Source organism: Spermophilus citellus, assembly GCF_964194105.1.
Source record: "Spermophilus citellus genome assembly, chromosome: 9".
NCBI lineage: Eukaryota > Metazoa > Chordata > Mammalia > Rodentia > Sciuridae > Spermophilus > Spermophilus citellus.
In genome coordinates this window covers 15,806,292-15,821,452 of record NC_138191.1, presented here as the reverse complement: position 1 = coordinate 15,821,452, position 15,161 = coordinate 15,806,292, and the positions used below count along the sequence as shown (strand labels likewise).

At 40.4% G+C, this 15,161-nt stretch overlaps 1 protein-coding gene across 2 annotated transcripts in view; it reads left to right on the top strand.

The window, feature by feature from the left end:
• Nucleotides 1-15,161, top strand: part of HSD3B2 (hydroxy-delta-5-steroid dehydrogenase, 3 beta- and steroid delta-isomerase 2) — a gene marked incomplete at both ends in the record, with an annotated part of 88,690 nt that overhangs the window by 57,234 nt on the left and 16,295 nt on the right. Inside the window, one exon of one of the 2 annotated variants that reach the window (XM_081307967.1) lies at nucleotides 10,308-10,452. The exons of the other annotated variant lie outside the window; for it this stretch is intronic. Within the exon in view, the coding sequence (XP_081164093.1) occupies nucleotides 10,308-10,452 (145 nt within the window). Of the gene's footprint in view, nucleotides 1-10,307; nucleotides 10,453-15,161 lie in introns of those variants that run through there. 2 annotated transcript variants of the gene reach the window in all.

Genomic DNA, 15,161 nt, shown 5'->3' with positions numbered 1-15,161 from the left:
TTTGGAGCCCGACCCCACAATATGTAGATCTGAGCCAACTTTTTCTTCTATCAGATGCAGAGTCTCTGATTTGATATCAAGCTCCTTGATCCATTTTGAGTTAACTTTTGTGCATGGCGAGAGTAGGGGATTCAGTTTCATTTTATTGCATATGGATTTCCAGTTTTCCCAGCACCATTTGATGAAGATCCTATCCTTCCTCCATTGCATGCTTTTAGGCCCTTTATCAAATATAAGATAGTTGTAACTTTGTGGATTAGTCTCTGTGTCCTCTATTCTGTACCATTGTTCCACCCGCCTGTTTTGGTACCAGTACCATGCTGTTTTTGTTACTATTGCTCTGTAATACAGTTTGAAATCTGCTATCACTATACTGCCTGATTCACACTTCCTGCTTAGAGTTGCTTTTGCTATTCTGGGTCTTTTATTTTTCCATATGAATTTCATGATTCCTTTATCTATTTCTACAAGAAATGCTGTTGGGATTTTGATTGGCATTGCATTAAACCTATAGAGAACTTGTGGTAATATTGCCATTTTGATGATGTTAGTTCTGCCTATCCATGAACAGGGTATATTTTTCCATCTTCTAAGATCTTCCTCTATTTCTCTCTTTAGGGTTCTGTAGTTCTCATTGTATAAATATTTCACCTCTTTTGTTAGGTTGATTCCCAAGTATTTTTTTTTTTTGAGGATATTGTGAATGGGGTGTTTTTCCTCATTTCCGTTTCAGAAGTTTTGTCGCTGATATACAGAAATGCCTTTGATTTATGCGTGTTGATTTTATATCCTGCCACTTTGCTGAATTCATTTATTAGCTCTAGTCGTTTCTTTGTAGACCCTTTTGGGTCTTCTAGGTATAGGATCATATCATCTGCAAATAGTGATAATTTAAGTTCTTCTTTTCCTATTTTTATGCCTTTAATTTCTTTCGTCTGTCTAATTGCTCTGGCCAGTGTTTCGAGAACTATATTGAATAGAAGTGGTGATAGAGGGCATCCCTGTCTTGTTCCAGATTTTAGAGGGAATGCCTTCAATTTTTCTCCATTCAGAATGATGCTAGCCTGAGGCTTAGCATAGATAGCTTTTACAATGTCGAGGTAAGTTCCTGTTATCCCTAGTTTTTCTAATGTTTTGAACATAAAGGGATGCTGTACTTTGTCAAATGCTTTTTCTGCATCTATCGAGATGATCATATGGTTCTTATCTTTAAGTCTATTGATGTGGTGAATAACATTTATTGATTTCCGTATGTTGAACCATCCTTGCATCCCAGGGATGAATCCTACTTGATCATGGTGCACAATTTTTTTGATGTGCCTTTGTATCCGATTCGCCAGAATTTTATTGAGGATTTTTGCATCTAGGTTCATCAGAGATATTGGTCTGTAGTTTTCTTTCTTTGAGGTGTCTTTGTCTGGTTTCGGGATCAGGGTGATGTTGGCCTCATAGAATGAATTTGGAAGAGTTCCCTCTTTTTCTATTTCCTGAAATAACTTGAAAAGTATTGGTATTAATTCTTCTTTAAAGGTTTTGTAAAACTCCACTGTATACCCATCCGGTCCTGGGCTTTTCTTGGTTGGTAGTCTTTTGATGGCTTCTTCAATTTCATCCATTGATATTGGTCTGTTCAAATTGTGTGTATCCTCCTGACTCAGTCTGGGCAAATCATATGACTTAAGAAATTTATCTATGTCTTCACTATCTTCTATTTTATTGGAATATAGGTTTTCAAAATAATTCCTAATTATCTTCTGTATTTCTGTAGTATCTGTTGTGATGTTGCCTTTTTCATCCCATATGTTAGTAATTTGAGTTCTCTATCTTCTCTTCTCTTCATTAGCATGGCTAAGGGTCTGTCGATCTTATTTATTTTTTTCGAAGAACCAACTTTTAGTTTTGTCAATTTTCTCAATACTTTCTTTTGTTTCCATTTCATTGATTTCCAATCTGATTTTAATTATTTCTTGCCTTCTGCTACATTTGCTGTTGTTTTGCTCTTCCTTTTCTAGGGCTTTGAGATGAAGTGTGAGCTCATTTATTTGTTGGTTTTTACTTTTTTTGAGGAATGACCTCCAGGCGATGAATTTCCCTCTTAAAACTGCTTTCATTGTGTCCCATAGATTCCGATATGTTGTGTCTGTATTTTCATTTATCTCTAAGAATTTTTTGATTTCCTCTTCTATGTCTTCTGTAACCCATTGATCATTCAGTAACATATTGTTCATTTTCCATGTGATGTAGGATTTTTGCTTCCTTCTTTTATCATTGATTTCCAGTTTCATTCCATTATGATCAGATAAAATGCATGGTATTGTCTCCACCCCTTTATATTTACTGAGGGTTGCCCTATGGCATAATATATGGTCTATTTTTGTGAAGGATCCATGTGCTGCTGAGAAAAAAGTATATTTATTTGATGATGGTTGATATATTCTATATATGTCAGTTAAGTCTAGGTTATTGATTGTGGTATTGAGTTCTATAGTTTCTTTATTCAACTTTTGTTTGGAGGATCTGTCCAATGGTGAGAGAGGTGTGTTGAAGTCACCCATAATTATTGTGTTGTGGTCTATTTGATTCTTGAATTTGAGGAGAGTTTGTTTTATGAATGTCGCAGCGCCATTATTTGGTGCATAAATATTGATAATTGTTATGTGTTTTTGGTGAATGGTTCCTTTTAACAGTATATAATGTCCTTCCTTATCCCTTTTGATTAACTTAGTCTTGAAGTCGATTTTATTCGATATGAGGATGGCCACCCCTGCTTGCTTACGAGGAGCGTGTGCGTGGTATATTTTTTCCCATCCTTTCACCTTCAGCCTGTGTATGCTTTTCCAATCAGATGTGTCTCCTGGAGGCAGCATATTGTTGGATTTGTTTTTTTAATCCATGATACCAGCCTATGTCGCTTTATTGGAGAGTTTAAGCCATTAACGTTTAGAGTTACTATTGATATGTGGTTTGTACTTCCAGCCATGTTTGATTATTTATCTTTTTTTAAAATTTAGTTTGTTTCTCCATGATTAGCTTCCCCCCCCCACCCTCTGTCTTTACTGAGGCACTTCCCACTGATGGTTTTGGTTATTGTTTTTCATTTCTTACTCATGTAGTGTTTTGCTCAAGATGCTTTGCAATGGTGGTTTTCTGGCTTCAAATTCTTTTAACTTTTGTTTATCATGAAAGCTTTTTATTTCGTTGTCGTACCTGAAGCTTAATTTTGCTGGATACAAAATTCTTGGTTGGCATCCATTGTCTTTCAGTGTTTGAAATACGTTGTTCCAGGATCTTCTCGCTTTTAGCGTCTGTGATGAAAAATCCATTCTTAACCTTATTGGTTTTCCCCTGAATGTAATCTGCCTCCTTTCTCTTGTAGCTTTTAATATTTTCTCTTTGTTCTGTATATTGGATATCTTCATAACAATGTGTCTTGGCATTGGTCTACTGTGATTTTGTATGCTCGGTGTCCTATATGCATCTACAATTTGTATATCCATTTCCTTTTTTATTTCTGGAAAATTTTTCTCTTATTATTTCATTCAGCAGGTTGCTCATTCCCTTGGTTTGAACCTCTATACCTTCCTCTATCCCAATGACTCTTAAGTTTGGTTTTTTTTATGTTATCCCATATCTCTTGGATGTTTTTCTTGTGATTTTTTACCAGCCTTTCTGAGTTGGCTAGACTCTTTTCAAGATGATATATTTTGTCTTTATTATCTGACGTTCTGGCTTCTACTTGCTCCAATCTGTTAGTGATACTCTCATTTGAGTTTTTAATTTGGATTATAGTTTCCTTCATTTCTAGAATTATTGTTTGATTTTTTATAATCTCTATCTCTTGATAAAGATGCTTAATTTTTTCTTTTATCTGTTTATGTAATTCATTTTCAATGTGTTCTTTCACTGTTTGAATTTCCTGTTTCATATCCTCTTTAAGTTTCCATTTCATCTGTCTAAGGTATTCCTCGAATTCATTATTTGACCATTTTTCTGACGCCTCTAGGTCCTCCTGAATATTTAGGCTGTCCTGCATTGTTTGTACTCCTTTTCTTCCTTGCTTTTCCACGTTGCTCATGTTACTTCTTGTTCTGTTTGACTGCTGACTTACTGTTTACTCCTATAAATTTATTTGATGCTTGGGAGGAAATGTATTAGAAGGGAAGGGAAGAAGTCACTAAAGAGAATGAGAGTAAGCAGGTAGAATTCAAGGAAGGGGGAATAAGGAAATTGAAAACAAATGAAAAGACAAAAGAAAAAAATAGAAAAGAAAAAAAGAAAAAAAAATTTAAAAATAATAAAAAAATAAACATTAAAATAAAAAAAATAATAAAAAATTTAAAAAACAACAAAAAAAGAAAATGAAAAAAAAAACCCAAATTTAAAAAATTAATAAATGCAGTCTTAGAGTTTGATTAACTTCTCTTCCAGTAGGTGAAGCTGTGCCCACCGGGCCAAGCTTCTCCTCTCAATAGGCGGGAACCAATCACTGTGCAGCAGTTCCTCCTCCCAGACTGGGCGGGCCTCCAATCCTGAGTGCCTAGGCCCTTCTCTTGTGTCTAGTAACTTCCCCACTTTTCCTCAAGCCAGGCCCTGCTCACTGGTGATGCTCACCACCATACTTGCTACATGCCAGGTCTGCTGCTCCCAGGAGCCCTATTTTCATGAACGACTGGGCACACTCTCCCTGTTTGCCATTCCCTCAGACCCTAAGTTTGTAGAGCTTGGGGCTGAGAACCCTCAGCGAATTTTGCTTGCCCTCCGGTAGCCACGCCCCCAGTAGCTGGTGCAAGAGACCTCAGTTGTCAGCACTGGTGGGAGCGGTAGCCGGGAGTTCCGCGCCACGGGTCCCACACCACTCCTGATTCCCTCAGTCTGGCTATCGCGCTCACGGGAGAGTTGGGAGGGGCCCTTAAGGTTTCCCCGCTGTGTGGAGAGGGAAGGCTAGGGGGTTACACACCTGTCACCGCTGGTTTCAATGAATTTATCTCCTCCGCCACATTTTGGTGACGTCAGTTCTCTGCCATGGTGGTATCCCATGCAAATGGCGACAGTTTGTTCCCTTTGCCGGGTGACCAATGCAATGGGTGGGTCCTGACTGGCTCTCCAAAGCCCCATTTCAATCCTTTGGCCACTGCCTATGAAGGCTTGGTTGGCGTTAACCTCCGTAGGTTCAGAAGGGCCGACCAGTTGTTTCAGTGGGATCGTTTAGTGCTAAGTCACAGCAGTTTGTCTTCGAGAAGCAGGCAAATGGGAGCTTGAATTCAGCTGATCCGGGCTCAGTGTGTGTTCTGCGAGGCCAAGACTGTTCCCCCCAGATCCACGTCAGGTCAGCATTGCCTAGTGATCCTGAGCAAACAGCATTTAGATGGTTTACAACTCCCTATGCCCGCGCAGCTGAAGAGGTCAGAGACTTGATCTCTCTGCGCCCACCGCCATGTTGGAAAGTTTTTATTTAACCATTAAATCTAAAGCTTAATTTTACTGAATATAAGATTCTTGGTTGGCATCCATTTTCTTTTAGAGCTTGAAAAGATCCACGTTGTTCTAGGATCTTCTAGCTTTCAGGGTCTGGGTTGAAAAATCTGCAGATATCCTAATTGGTTTCCCCCTATATGTAATCTGATTCCTTTCTCTGGTGGCTTTTAATATTATTCTGTATATTAGTCATTTTCATTATAATGTGCCTTGGTGTGGATCTGTTGTGATACTGTACCTTTGGCATCCTGTAATCCTATTGAATTTGGTTCTCTAATTCATTCTTTATGTTCATAAATTTTTCTGATATTTCATTGAATAGATTTTTCATTCCTTTGGTTTGGAACTCTTTTAATAACTCATCCCAATAACTCTTAAATTTGCTCTTTTCATGCTTATCCCATATGTCTTGAATTTTCTGCTCATGGTTTCTTACCATTTTCACTGTGTGATCTACATTCTTTTCAAGATTATATATTTTGTCTTTATTGTCTGAGGTCCTGTCTTCCAAGTAGTCTAATCTTCTGGCGATGCTTTCAATTGAACTTTTAATTTTGTTCATTGTTTCTTTCATTTCAAGTATTTCTGTTTGTTTGTTTGTTTGTTTTTTACAACCTATATCTCCCTATTGAAGTGATATTTTTCTTCCTATATTTGTTTATATAGCTCCTTGTCAAAATGATCTTTTGTTGCCTGTATTTGCTCCCTTGTATTATCCTTTAATTCACAGAATATTTTTATTATGTATATCCTGAACCCCTTCTCTGTAATTTCTTCTACTTTGCTGGCCATTCTACTAATATGGTATCTTGATTTGTTTTGCACACTTTCTTCCCTTGTCTTTTCATGTTCTTTTCTTCTAGCACTGTGGATTCAAGACCTTACCATTTTTACCCAATGGGCTTATAGTGCCACTGTAGGGTTCCAATACCTCTCCTTTGAGGTGAAGGACAATGCTAACAGATCCCAATATAAACAATATACAACTAAAAATGAATATTTGCTATTAAGACATTTACAGTTTGGTCACAATGTACAGAGATGTTGAATTCAATTATTATTTACAATATACTCAGTAGGTTTGTAAAAGGGTTCACAGTTTCTGATGGTGGACAAATAACTGGGGGTGAGGAGAAGGATGATATGCTGAGGATACAAGAAGGGAGGATACAGAGTTATTATATCTTAGGAAGTGTGAAAAGAAAACCAAATAGGAAGACTAGTAGCAGGAGAAGAGAGAAGAAGTAATTTTGTGTAGACAAGTAAGTAGAAAGACAGTAGAATACATAAAATAAACACACATGTATATTAAGAAAAATAAAAAATGTTAAAATAGTAAAAATTGATGGAAAAAAGAAAATAAACAAACAAACAAGAATATGCAACACAACTGTATTATACTATTCAGACGTCTTAGTCCTCAAAATCCTAATTCCTCCAAAGTACTTGGCTTCATGTATGTTGGGGATGTGAGAGCAGGAGAATAGAGAAGGAGAAGAAACAAAAAATCTTGAAGAAAGAAACAGGGATTATTTTGTTTGTAGATCACTATCTTTCCTGCTTACCTTCTCATCCAGTAGGTGGAGTCCTCTATTGTTAGCTGGTATCTCCGCCTTCAGGATGGTTAAGGTAACCAGAGTGGGAGGGTTGGTCCTGGTTGGAGGGCACCTGGAAGTGGGCTATGGGACCTGCAAATCCCCAAAGAGAGATTACACCTCAAGGATCTTTTTTCGGGCCCATTCGTGTGATATGAGCACATTGTCTCATCTCCTTATTTCGCCTGAAGACCTCCCAGTTCCTGGTCTCTGTGTTAGTCTCTAAACTGTATCACATTCACCCTATCCCTTACTACTTTCTAATGAGGGAGCTTTCTCTCCAGGGGTCTTGAGCATGGTGCTTTGGATGTTGCACACCTGCCCCCACTGAGAGCCGTTTTGTGTTAGGCACTCACTGTGTTGGGTTAGCAACTGCTAGGGAGAGGGGGTAGTTAGAAACTGGGTACCTGGAATTGGCTAACTTCACTTAGCATTATCTTCTCCAATGCCATCCATTTACCTACAAATGCCATGATTTTATTCTCTTTATTGCTGAGTAAAATTCCATTGTGTGTATATGCCACATTTTTTTTATCCATTTATCTACTGAAGGGCATCTAGGTTGATTCCACAGTTTAGCTATTTTAAATTGTGCTGCTATAAACATTGATGTCACTGTGACCCTGTAGTATGCTGATTTTAAGTTCTTTGGGTATAAAAAAAAACAAATGCCAAATATTTTCTCTGATATAAGGTGGCTGATTCATAGTGGAGTAGGAAGGGGAAGCATGGGAGGAATAGACAAACTCTACATAGGACAGAGGGGTGGGGGCAGGGGGTTAGCAAGGATGGTGGAATGTGATGGACATCATTATCCAAAGTACTTGTATGAAGACACGAATTGGTGTCAAGATAGTTTATATACAGCCAGAGATATGAAAAATTGTGCTGTATATGTGTAATAAGAATTGTAATGCATTCCACTGTTATTTATTTTTTTAAAAAATCAGTAAAAAAAAAAAAAAAAGAAAGAAAAGAAAAGAAAAAAGAAACTGGGTACCCGGCCAGCCAGAATTCCAAATTGGAAGTTGCCCCATCTAAAGATAGTGATGAAGGTGACCCAAGATGGATGTGGTTGCTTTCACTGATGGGGTATCAGGTCCAGTGGGGGGAGCTGGACAATGGCGTTGGATGATGAGTTCAGAGATGAGCTCTGTGGCATGCTGACTTCAGAGCTTGTGTGAGCTTCTCTGGTGCAGGCAGTCTACTGCCGGTAGGGAACTATTTCTGCTGCTGCAGAGTCCCAAGATGGCAGCGACCAGGGAAGGCCCACCTTGGTAGATGGGGATCCACAAGGCGCCGCCCAGGCCAGGGTTCCTGCAGTGGGAATCTGCCAAGTGTCCTGTGTGGGAGCGGCATCCATGATTTCTGCTGTGTGGGTGCTGATGCCAATGGTCCCGCTCAGGCACCCAGTAGTCCTGTGTGGGCGAGTAGTTGGGAGACTACTCCGATACTGAGACCTTGAGCCCTGAATGGCCAGTGGCCATGATTCATGCACAGGGCAGGAATATTGCTCAAAGAGAAGCAGTATTGTCACTATTTGAGTCCCAGGTCATAGAACAACCCAGAATGCTGCCTCTCTGGTCTGCCATCTTGCATCCACTCTTCAATGTTCTTAACATATAATAAACATGTTAATTCTCAAAAAAAAAAAAGAATAAAAGCAAGAGGAAACTTTAGACATCTAAACAGTGATGAAAAATCATAAATAAATTATTACTATATAATTTAAACTTTTTTTTCAACATATAATTCACACACATGGAGAAAGACACATTAATATGAATGTAAATCTCCATGAAGTATTATTAGTCACATTATTAGTCACATGACTATGCGGATACTACCCAGGTCAAGAATTCAAACATAACAATACCTCTTACTAGTCATATATATATATTTTTTCTTAATTGGGTCTTTTTAGATATATATGATATTGGAGTTCATTTCAACACTGAGATATCATCTTACTCTAGTTAGAAATGCAATTATCAAGAATACAAGTAACGATAAGTGTTGGCTGGGATGTGGTTAAAGGGTACACTCATCCATTGTTGATGAGACTTCAAATTGTTGCACCACTGGAAAGAAAGTATGAAGATTCCTCAAGAAATTAAAATAGAACCACCATTTGACTCAGTTATCCTCCTTCTCAATATATATAGCAAAAATAATTTTCCTGTGTACATATATGACAACACCACAGTGAATCTCACCAGTGTACATCCACAAGACTGGGGTCCTAATTAGTATAAGATATATTTCACATTTGTATAATTATATCAAAATCGGTTTTATTCCTTTGCACACCATAAAAATTTTTGATAGTACAACCCATATTGTGGTGATTGCTAAATTCCCTGGCTCTTATATCTGGCCAATGTAGGACATAAGAGGTCATGAAAACCTCTTCATTCCAGAGGAGTCCAAACCCATACCCTCCAGGAAGAAATGCTGAGTAATCTAAACAGACTGGGCTGCCAAGCCACCCATCTAGTCTGCTTGCTCTCATCATTCTCTTTCTGTCCAATCATGTTTTGGTACACTGGTCCATGGTTAAACCATGTTTACACAATGAATTCTCCATGAAACACCAAAAGTACAGAGTTCAGAGAGCTGTACACGTGGAGATGCCTGGAGTGTGGTGTGTCTAGCACAGACCAGGAACGTACTTTCTCCCATACCTCACCCAGTCCATCTCTTCTTCTGTATTCTCTGTAATCTCATTTTTTATAACCATCTAATGCAAGCAAATATTTCTCTGAGTTCTATGAGCTGCTCAATCACTTCAATAAAAGCTTAATAGAAGAAACTTGCTAGAACCAGGAACTTTAGACAATTGCATAAAAAAAAAAACAGGTCAAACAACTCTGGGCATACAATTGGTGTCTAAGTTGTAAGAGGACGGTCATGGAAATGGGAACATTACCCCATGAGGTCTGTAACCATCGCCAGGTAAGAGTGTCAAAACTGGCTTGGAGTAGAGGCTGCTCAGCTGGTGACCTCTACATAATTGATTCCCTGCATGGTGGGGAGAAATTCCCATGTATTATGGGATCATGAAAGTGATGTGTGGGGTGAGAGAACAGCGAGAGAAATGAGTTGGAGTGGGTTTTCCCTTACATCATCCACAAGGGCTTTCTGTGTACTGTATTCATTGGACTTCTCTTTAGCCCTCTACAGGGTCACCCTGTCTTCACACTTCCTACTGGCTGAGTTCTGCTTCCTGCATTGGCCATGACTGGTTGGAGCTGCCTGGTGACAGGAGCAGGAGGCTTTCTAGGCCAAAGGATCATCCACTTGTTGGTGAAGGAGGAGGAAGTGCAGGAGATTAGGGCTCTGGGCAAGGTCTTCAAACTGGAAACCAGGGAGGAATTCTCTAGTAAGTGACCTTGAGGCTTGAAAGTGTGACTCCATTCTCTCACCCTCAAGCAAACTTCGAGCCATAAGGGCTCCTCCTGTGTCTACACTCATCAGGAGGAATGTGGGATGGCATTGCTTTCAGGAGACTAGATCCTTGCGATTCACAACTGGACAGGGTGGTAGTAGGCAGCCACTGAGCCTCTGGGTCTCCTTCCTTCCCATCTAGAGAATATTACATCAGATCTCACCTTTGCTCACAACTCTTTATTATGGTGAAGGGATGGTGTGGCAATTGGTGTGTAACATCAACAGAGGATTATCACACAGACATTCATAAGTACAACCCTGCCTCTCCTAATTGCCCATAATTGGGTTCTTTCTCTGTTTCTGTTGTTCTGTTCTGTTCTGCTCTGTTTTGTTGGGAGGTGGGGATACATTTAGCATTTTCAGTGGAAGTGAATAAAAATGAATTGAAGATAAAGGTGTGATTTAGGTCTCAGAAAGCTACAGAGAGACAGAGATAGGGAAAGTTACAAGTGTGGGAATATGCAAATCATGAATTCTGTGGAGTGGCACTCACACTACAGCTATACTTGTAAACTGTGGTCTGAAGGAGAAATGGAAAAGAATCCCTCGGGAACCACCTACAACATGCTTAGTTCAGCAGCAGGCACCAGGGTAAAGGGTCACCAGCAGGGGAAAGGTCAGGAAGTGGTAAGGAGAATGCCCTCAGGACCCTCAGATGCGGAAAAAAAAACAAAAGCCAGTTGCTGCCCAGCTCTGTGAGGTGCACAGCCTTCAGCATGTTTATGTCAGTAGCACAGGAAGCAGAGAGGTGGGATCTGGGAAAGGCCTTCACTCTCACTTCTAGCCCAGTGATTTCTGTCATCGAACACACTGAGGCAAAGTCACAAATGGAGGCATTGTCTCCAAAAGGCAGACAAGGGTGAGCAGAGGAAGAGAAGTGGATATTGGATTGGACGGTGGCCTCCACTCAATAAGCATAAGGCCACCAAATGCTTGGGACAACAGGGTCCTCCACTCCTACCTCAGACTGGCACAGAACTGCCTCTTACAGGCAGTCAGAGCTCCTGCGCTCACACCAGCATGCACTGCATGAAATGCACCACACAGAGGAGGAAAAGCCAACAGGGCAATGGCAGGCAGCGCCAGCCTGCACTCTCCCTTCCCCTACCTGCTCCTGGGGACTGCAGCCTGTGGGGAAGGAATAAGGAAAACAGGGGCAGATGCTTAGCCACTGGCTAAAGCTAAACAAAAAGTGAGCATCGAGAGAAGAGCTTGGACACTCTACCTAGCACTTCTGAGGATAGGGTTACCTATTGCTAGGGTCAGTCTGCATCTGTGCTCCCTAAAGAGTCCCAATTAATCCTGCTCAGTTGGCATCAAGTTTCTGCACTCCCCTTGTCTCTCTTCAGGTGCCACCTGCACACTCAGCCTCCCCTCTGCACCAGCTCTCAGGCTGTTTCCTCAAGGTGTACCCTTTGGTCTCTTCCTCAAATCCCACGTGCTCTCTGATATTTTCCCCAGCACCTTAGGTTCCATCCTCCATACTCACCTGTCTCTGAAGTTTTCCCCCAACAACTTACACATTGATAAGGAATGAAGACAAAGATCTTAGTAAGTAAATGCCAGTGTTTTAATATTAAAACATTTGCAATTAGCCAAGGCTATATTGTCAAAGAGAGGGTGGGCAATGAGCATGCAGCAAGAGTTCACGGTTGTCAGACTCAGGCAGAGGGCACAGGATATAAAGACCCAGTCCTGCCTTGGAGAATGAGGAGATGCACACAGTGGCTCTTTCAGCTGCCGTTTATACGATAACAGGTTAGAACTTTCCATATTTGCTCAACTATTCTTCCTGTTATGGGGGGTGGGGTGAGAGTGGAGGGGAACCTGGGATTTTTCAATGTAATAGACGGGAGAAAACACAAGTGCTGTTATATAATGATATAGATAGTTGTTTTGGTTTGGGGCCAGTTTTTGACTCATCACTCTCTAAGACAAAGCATAGTGGATCACAAAATCCTCTTGATTCTACCAAAATCCTGTTCTATACACTCAAGGAAGAAATGCTGAAAAAGCTACACAGATAGTTCTTGCTGAGTTTCTCCTCAGTCTGACAGTGTTGTGCCAATCCCTTTCTTTCCCATCATATTGACACATTGTTTTCCAAGTGCCCATCATAGTTATGCAGTGAAGTACCCTTAATAAAGCAAAAGAACAAGGTTCAAACAGCTTCCTGATGGATGAACACAAGGAGGTTCTGAGAGGGTGGCTGTATTTTTCCTTCCCAAATGCTCTGCCCTATGCATCTCTACATATGCGTCATTGTTATCATATAAACTGGTAAAGGATTTCCAGGCTCTTACTTCAAAATCAAGCTTCTCAAAATGCTGGTTATATACACAAATTGTAACATAAAGAGTACAAAGTGCCAGAACATGCTTTTCCCTTTTGGCCCCAAACCAAAACAACTATCTATATCATTACATAGCAACACACTTGTGTTTTCTCCGGTCTATTACATTGAAAATCCCAGGTTCCCCTCAACTCACCCCACCCCTGCAACAGGAAGAGTAGTTGAACAAAAGCTTTTCTCCATGCTACTTAAAGTCTGGAACCCAGGGAGGAAGAAATTACCTCCTTCACTGAGATTTTAAAACCAAACTCATATCACAGGAAGACTTAAGTCTGTCAACACATCTGCCCAGACTTGTTCTATTCCATAGTCCTCTATTCATGTCCCATATAAAATGATTTACAAATCATTGTTCATTCTAGAGGAAAGTACACTTTGTCTCAAGCACAGTGTGTTTCCCTGAAAATTAATGGCTAGCTACCCCCAAATTGTCCAATACCCCATTTTGCACCTCCCTTGTAGATAAAGGGGTTTATCAGCTTCTGAATGATATTGGAGGAGTGGGAAATTGTACTCTTCTGATATACCCCCATGCAGTAAATTTCCCTTTCCTAGCAAGATAATATTTTATACGTTTCTGTTTCATCTTTGCTACTTTATTCCAGGGAAGCTTCAGAAATCACATGGGAATTTCCCATCCTCTTTCACCAGGAAATATACCTGGGATATTTGATTAACATAAGCAAATAAATCAAACTCTTTCCTAGCTACTTGGTCAGAAGCAAAGTTCTGTCAACCTGATATTTTCAACTGGCTTCTAAAGGGTGAGAGAACATTCTTGATGAGTGAAGTGGAATTTGCTAGAATAGCCCTGGCTCACAAAAACTTATTATGCGGGAAGGCCAATGATAAAACAGTGAGAGATGTGAATACTTCTGTCCCTGGCTGGCATCTTGGTCACCCATGGTCTGGAGGAGCAGCTGTGCTTGCACACATTTATTTGTTGAGGACACAAGTTACCACTGGAATTTGGAGATGGAAATAACACCTGGGGAGTTTCTCCCTTGGATGCACATGGACATGCATTTAATCAGGAAACAGTAAAATTTCCAGTCCCTTGGCCATTGTTAGCCAGGATGCCTAAAGTGAAAATGGAAGAGAGCTTGAGTCTGACTGAGGCTAGACCAAGCTCAGAATTCAGTCTGCCTGAACTCAGACCACCAGCCTAGAGTGACCTCCTGGGAAAAGCTGCTGGAATAATAGAGAGCGCCTCTAGGACTCTGGGCACCAGCTGGCCACCTATATGGGGAAGGACAGTAACATTCTATGGAAATCAGAAGGTTTGGTTTGAAGAAATAGTTTCATCTACTTTCATCAAATGGATGGTGAGAGTAACATCCTTAGAAGCAGTGTGTTTGTTTTAAGGGCTACAGAATGGAAGAGAATGTTTGAGTTGATACAGGATACACAGCTCCAGATGGAACCATCTCAGGTGGCTCTTCCTGATGCAGACTGACACTAGGTTATCCCAAGGGAACATTTGGTCAGGGGAACTATATAAAGCCACTGTACAATGGCTTTCATGCTGAGATGGACTTGCCACATCCCCACAAATGCTGCCTGGAGCAGCCCATGTGAAGCAGCTTTAATGCCTCCTATGCACGTGTGTGGAGCTAGATTCAATATGACTGGGATATTCACCTGTTCGTCAAGTGCACCCCCCATGTCATGGTAGATGCTCTGGTTAATGGGGACCCTTCTTCTTGGGCACCCTGTGTAACGGTACCTCTGAGAAAACTTTTCTATGTGGGTAATCTCGGTTTCCCCTTATAGCTCTTACCATTGGTAACATAAACAAGAGGCTAATTAAGAAAAAAAGTAGTGAAAATGGAAGTAGAATTATAGGATTCATCCCAGGGAGGGTAAACTCTTTTAAAAGGTTTCTGAGAGTTAAGTCAGATGTAGAAATTGTTAAAGAAAAACTTTTGAGGCTAAGGGAAGTCTGAAATAGAAGGGTGTATTGAGCCATTCTATACAAATGTTAGTGAGGAGAAGCAGGAGGCAGGTCCTGGGTGAGTCCTACAGCTACCAGCATTAGAAAAAGTTATAGGTGGGACATATCTGCCTCACCAAAGCTAAGAGCATTGGATGAATTTTGGGAAGAAAAGTGCTACAATCTCCACTGGCCATAGATGAGGACAATGCTTAGTAGGAGACATTTGGAGATAGGAGGATAATCTGTAAGAAGTACTTGTTGAGTGTTCTGGGTAGAAAGTGGCTCCCAATGACCCCTTGATAGTCATCCTCCTGTCCTTCCAAGTCAAGGGTTTCAATATACGCTTAGGATT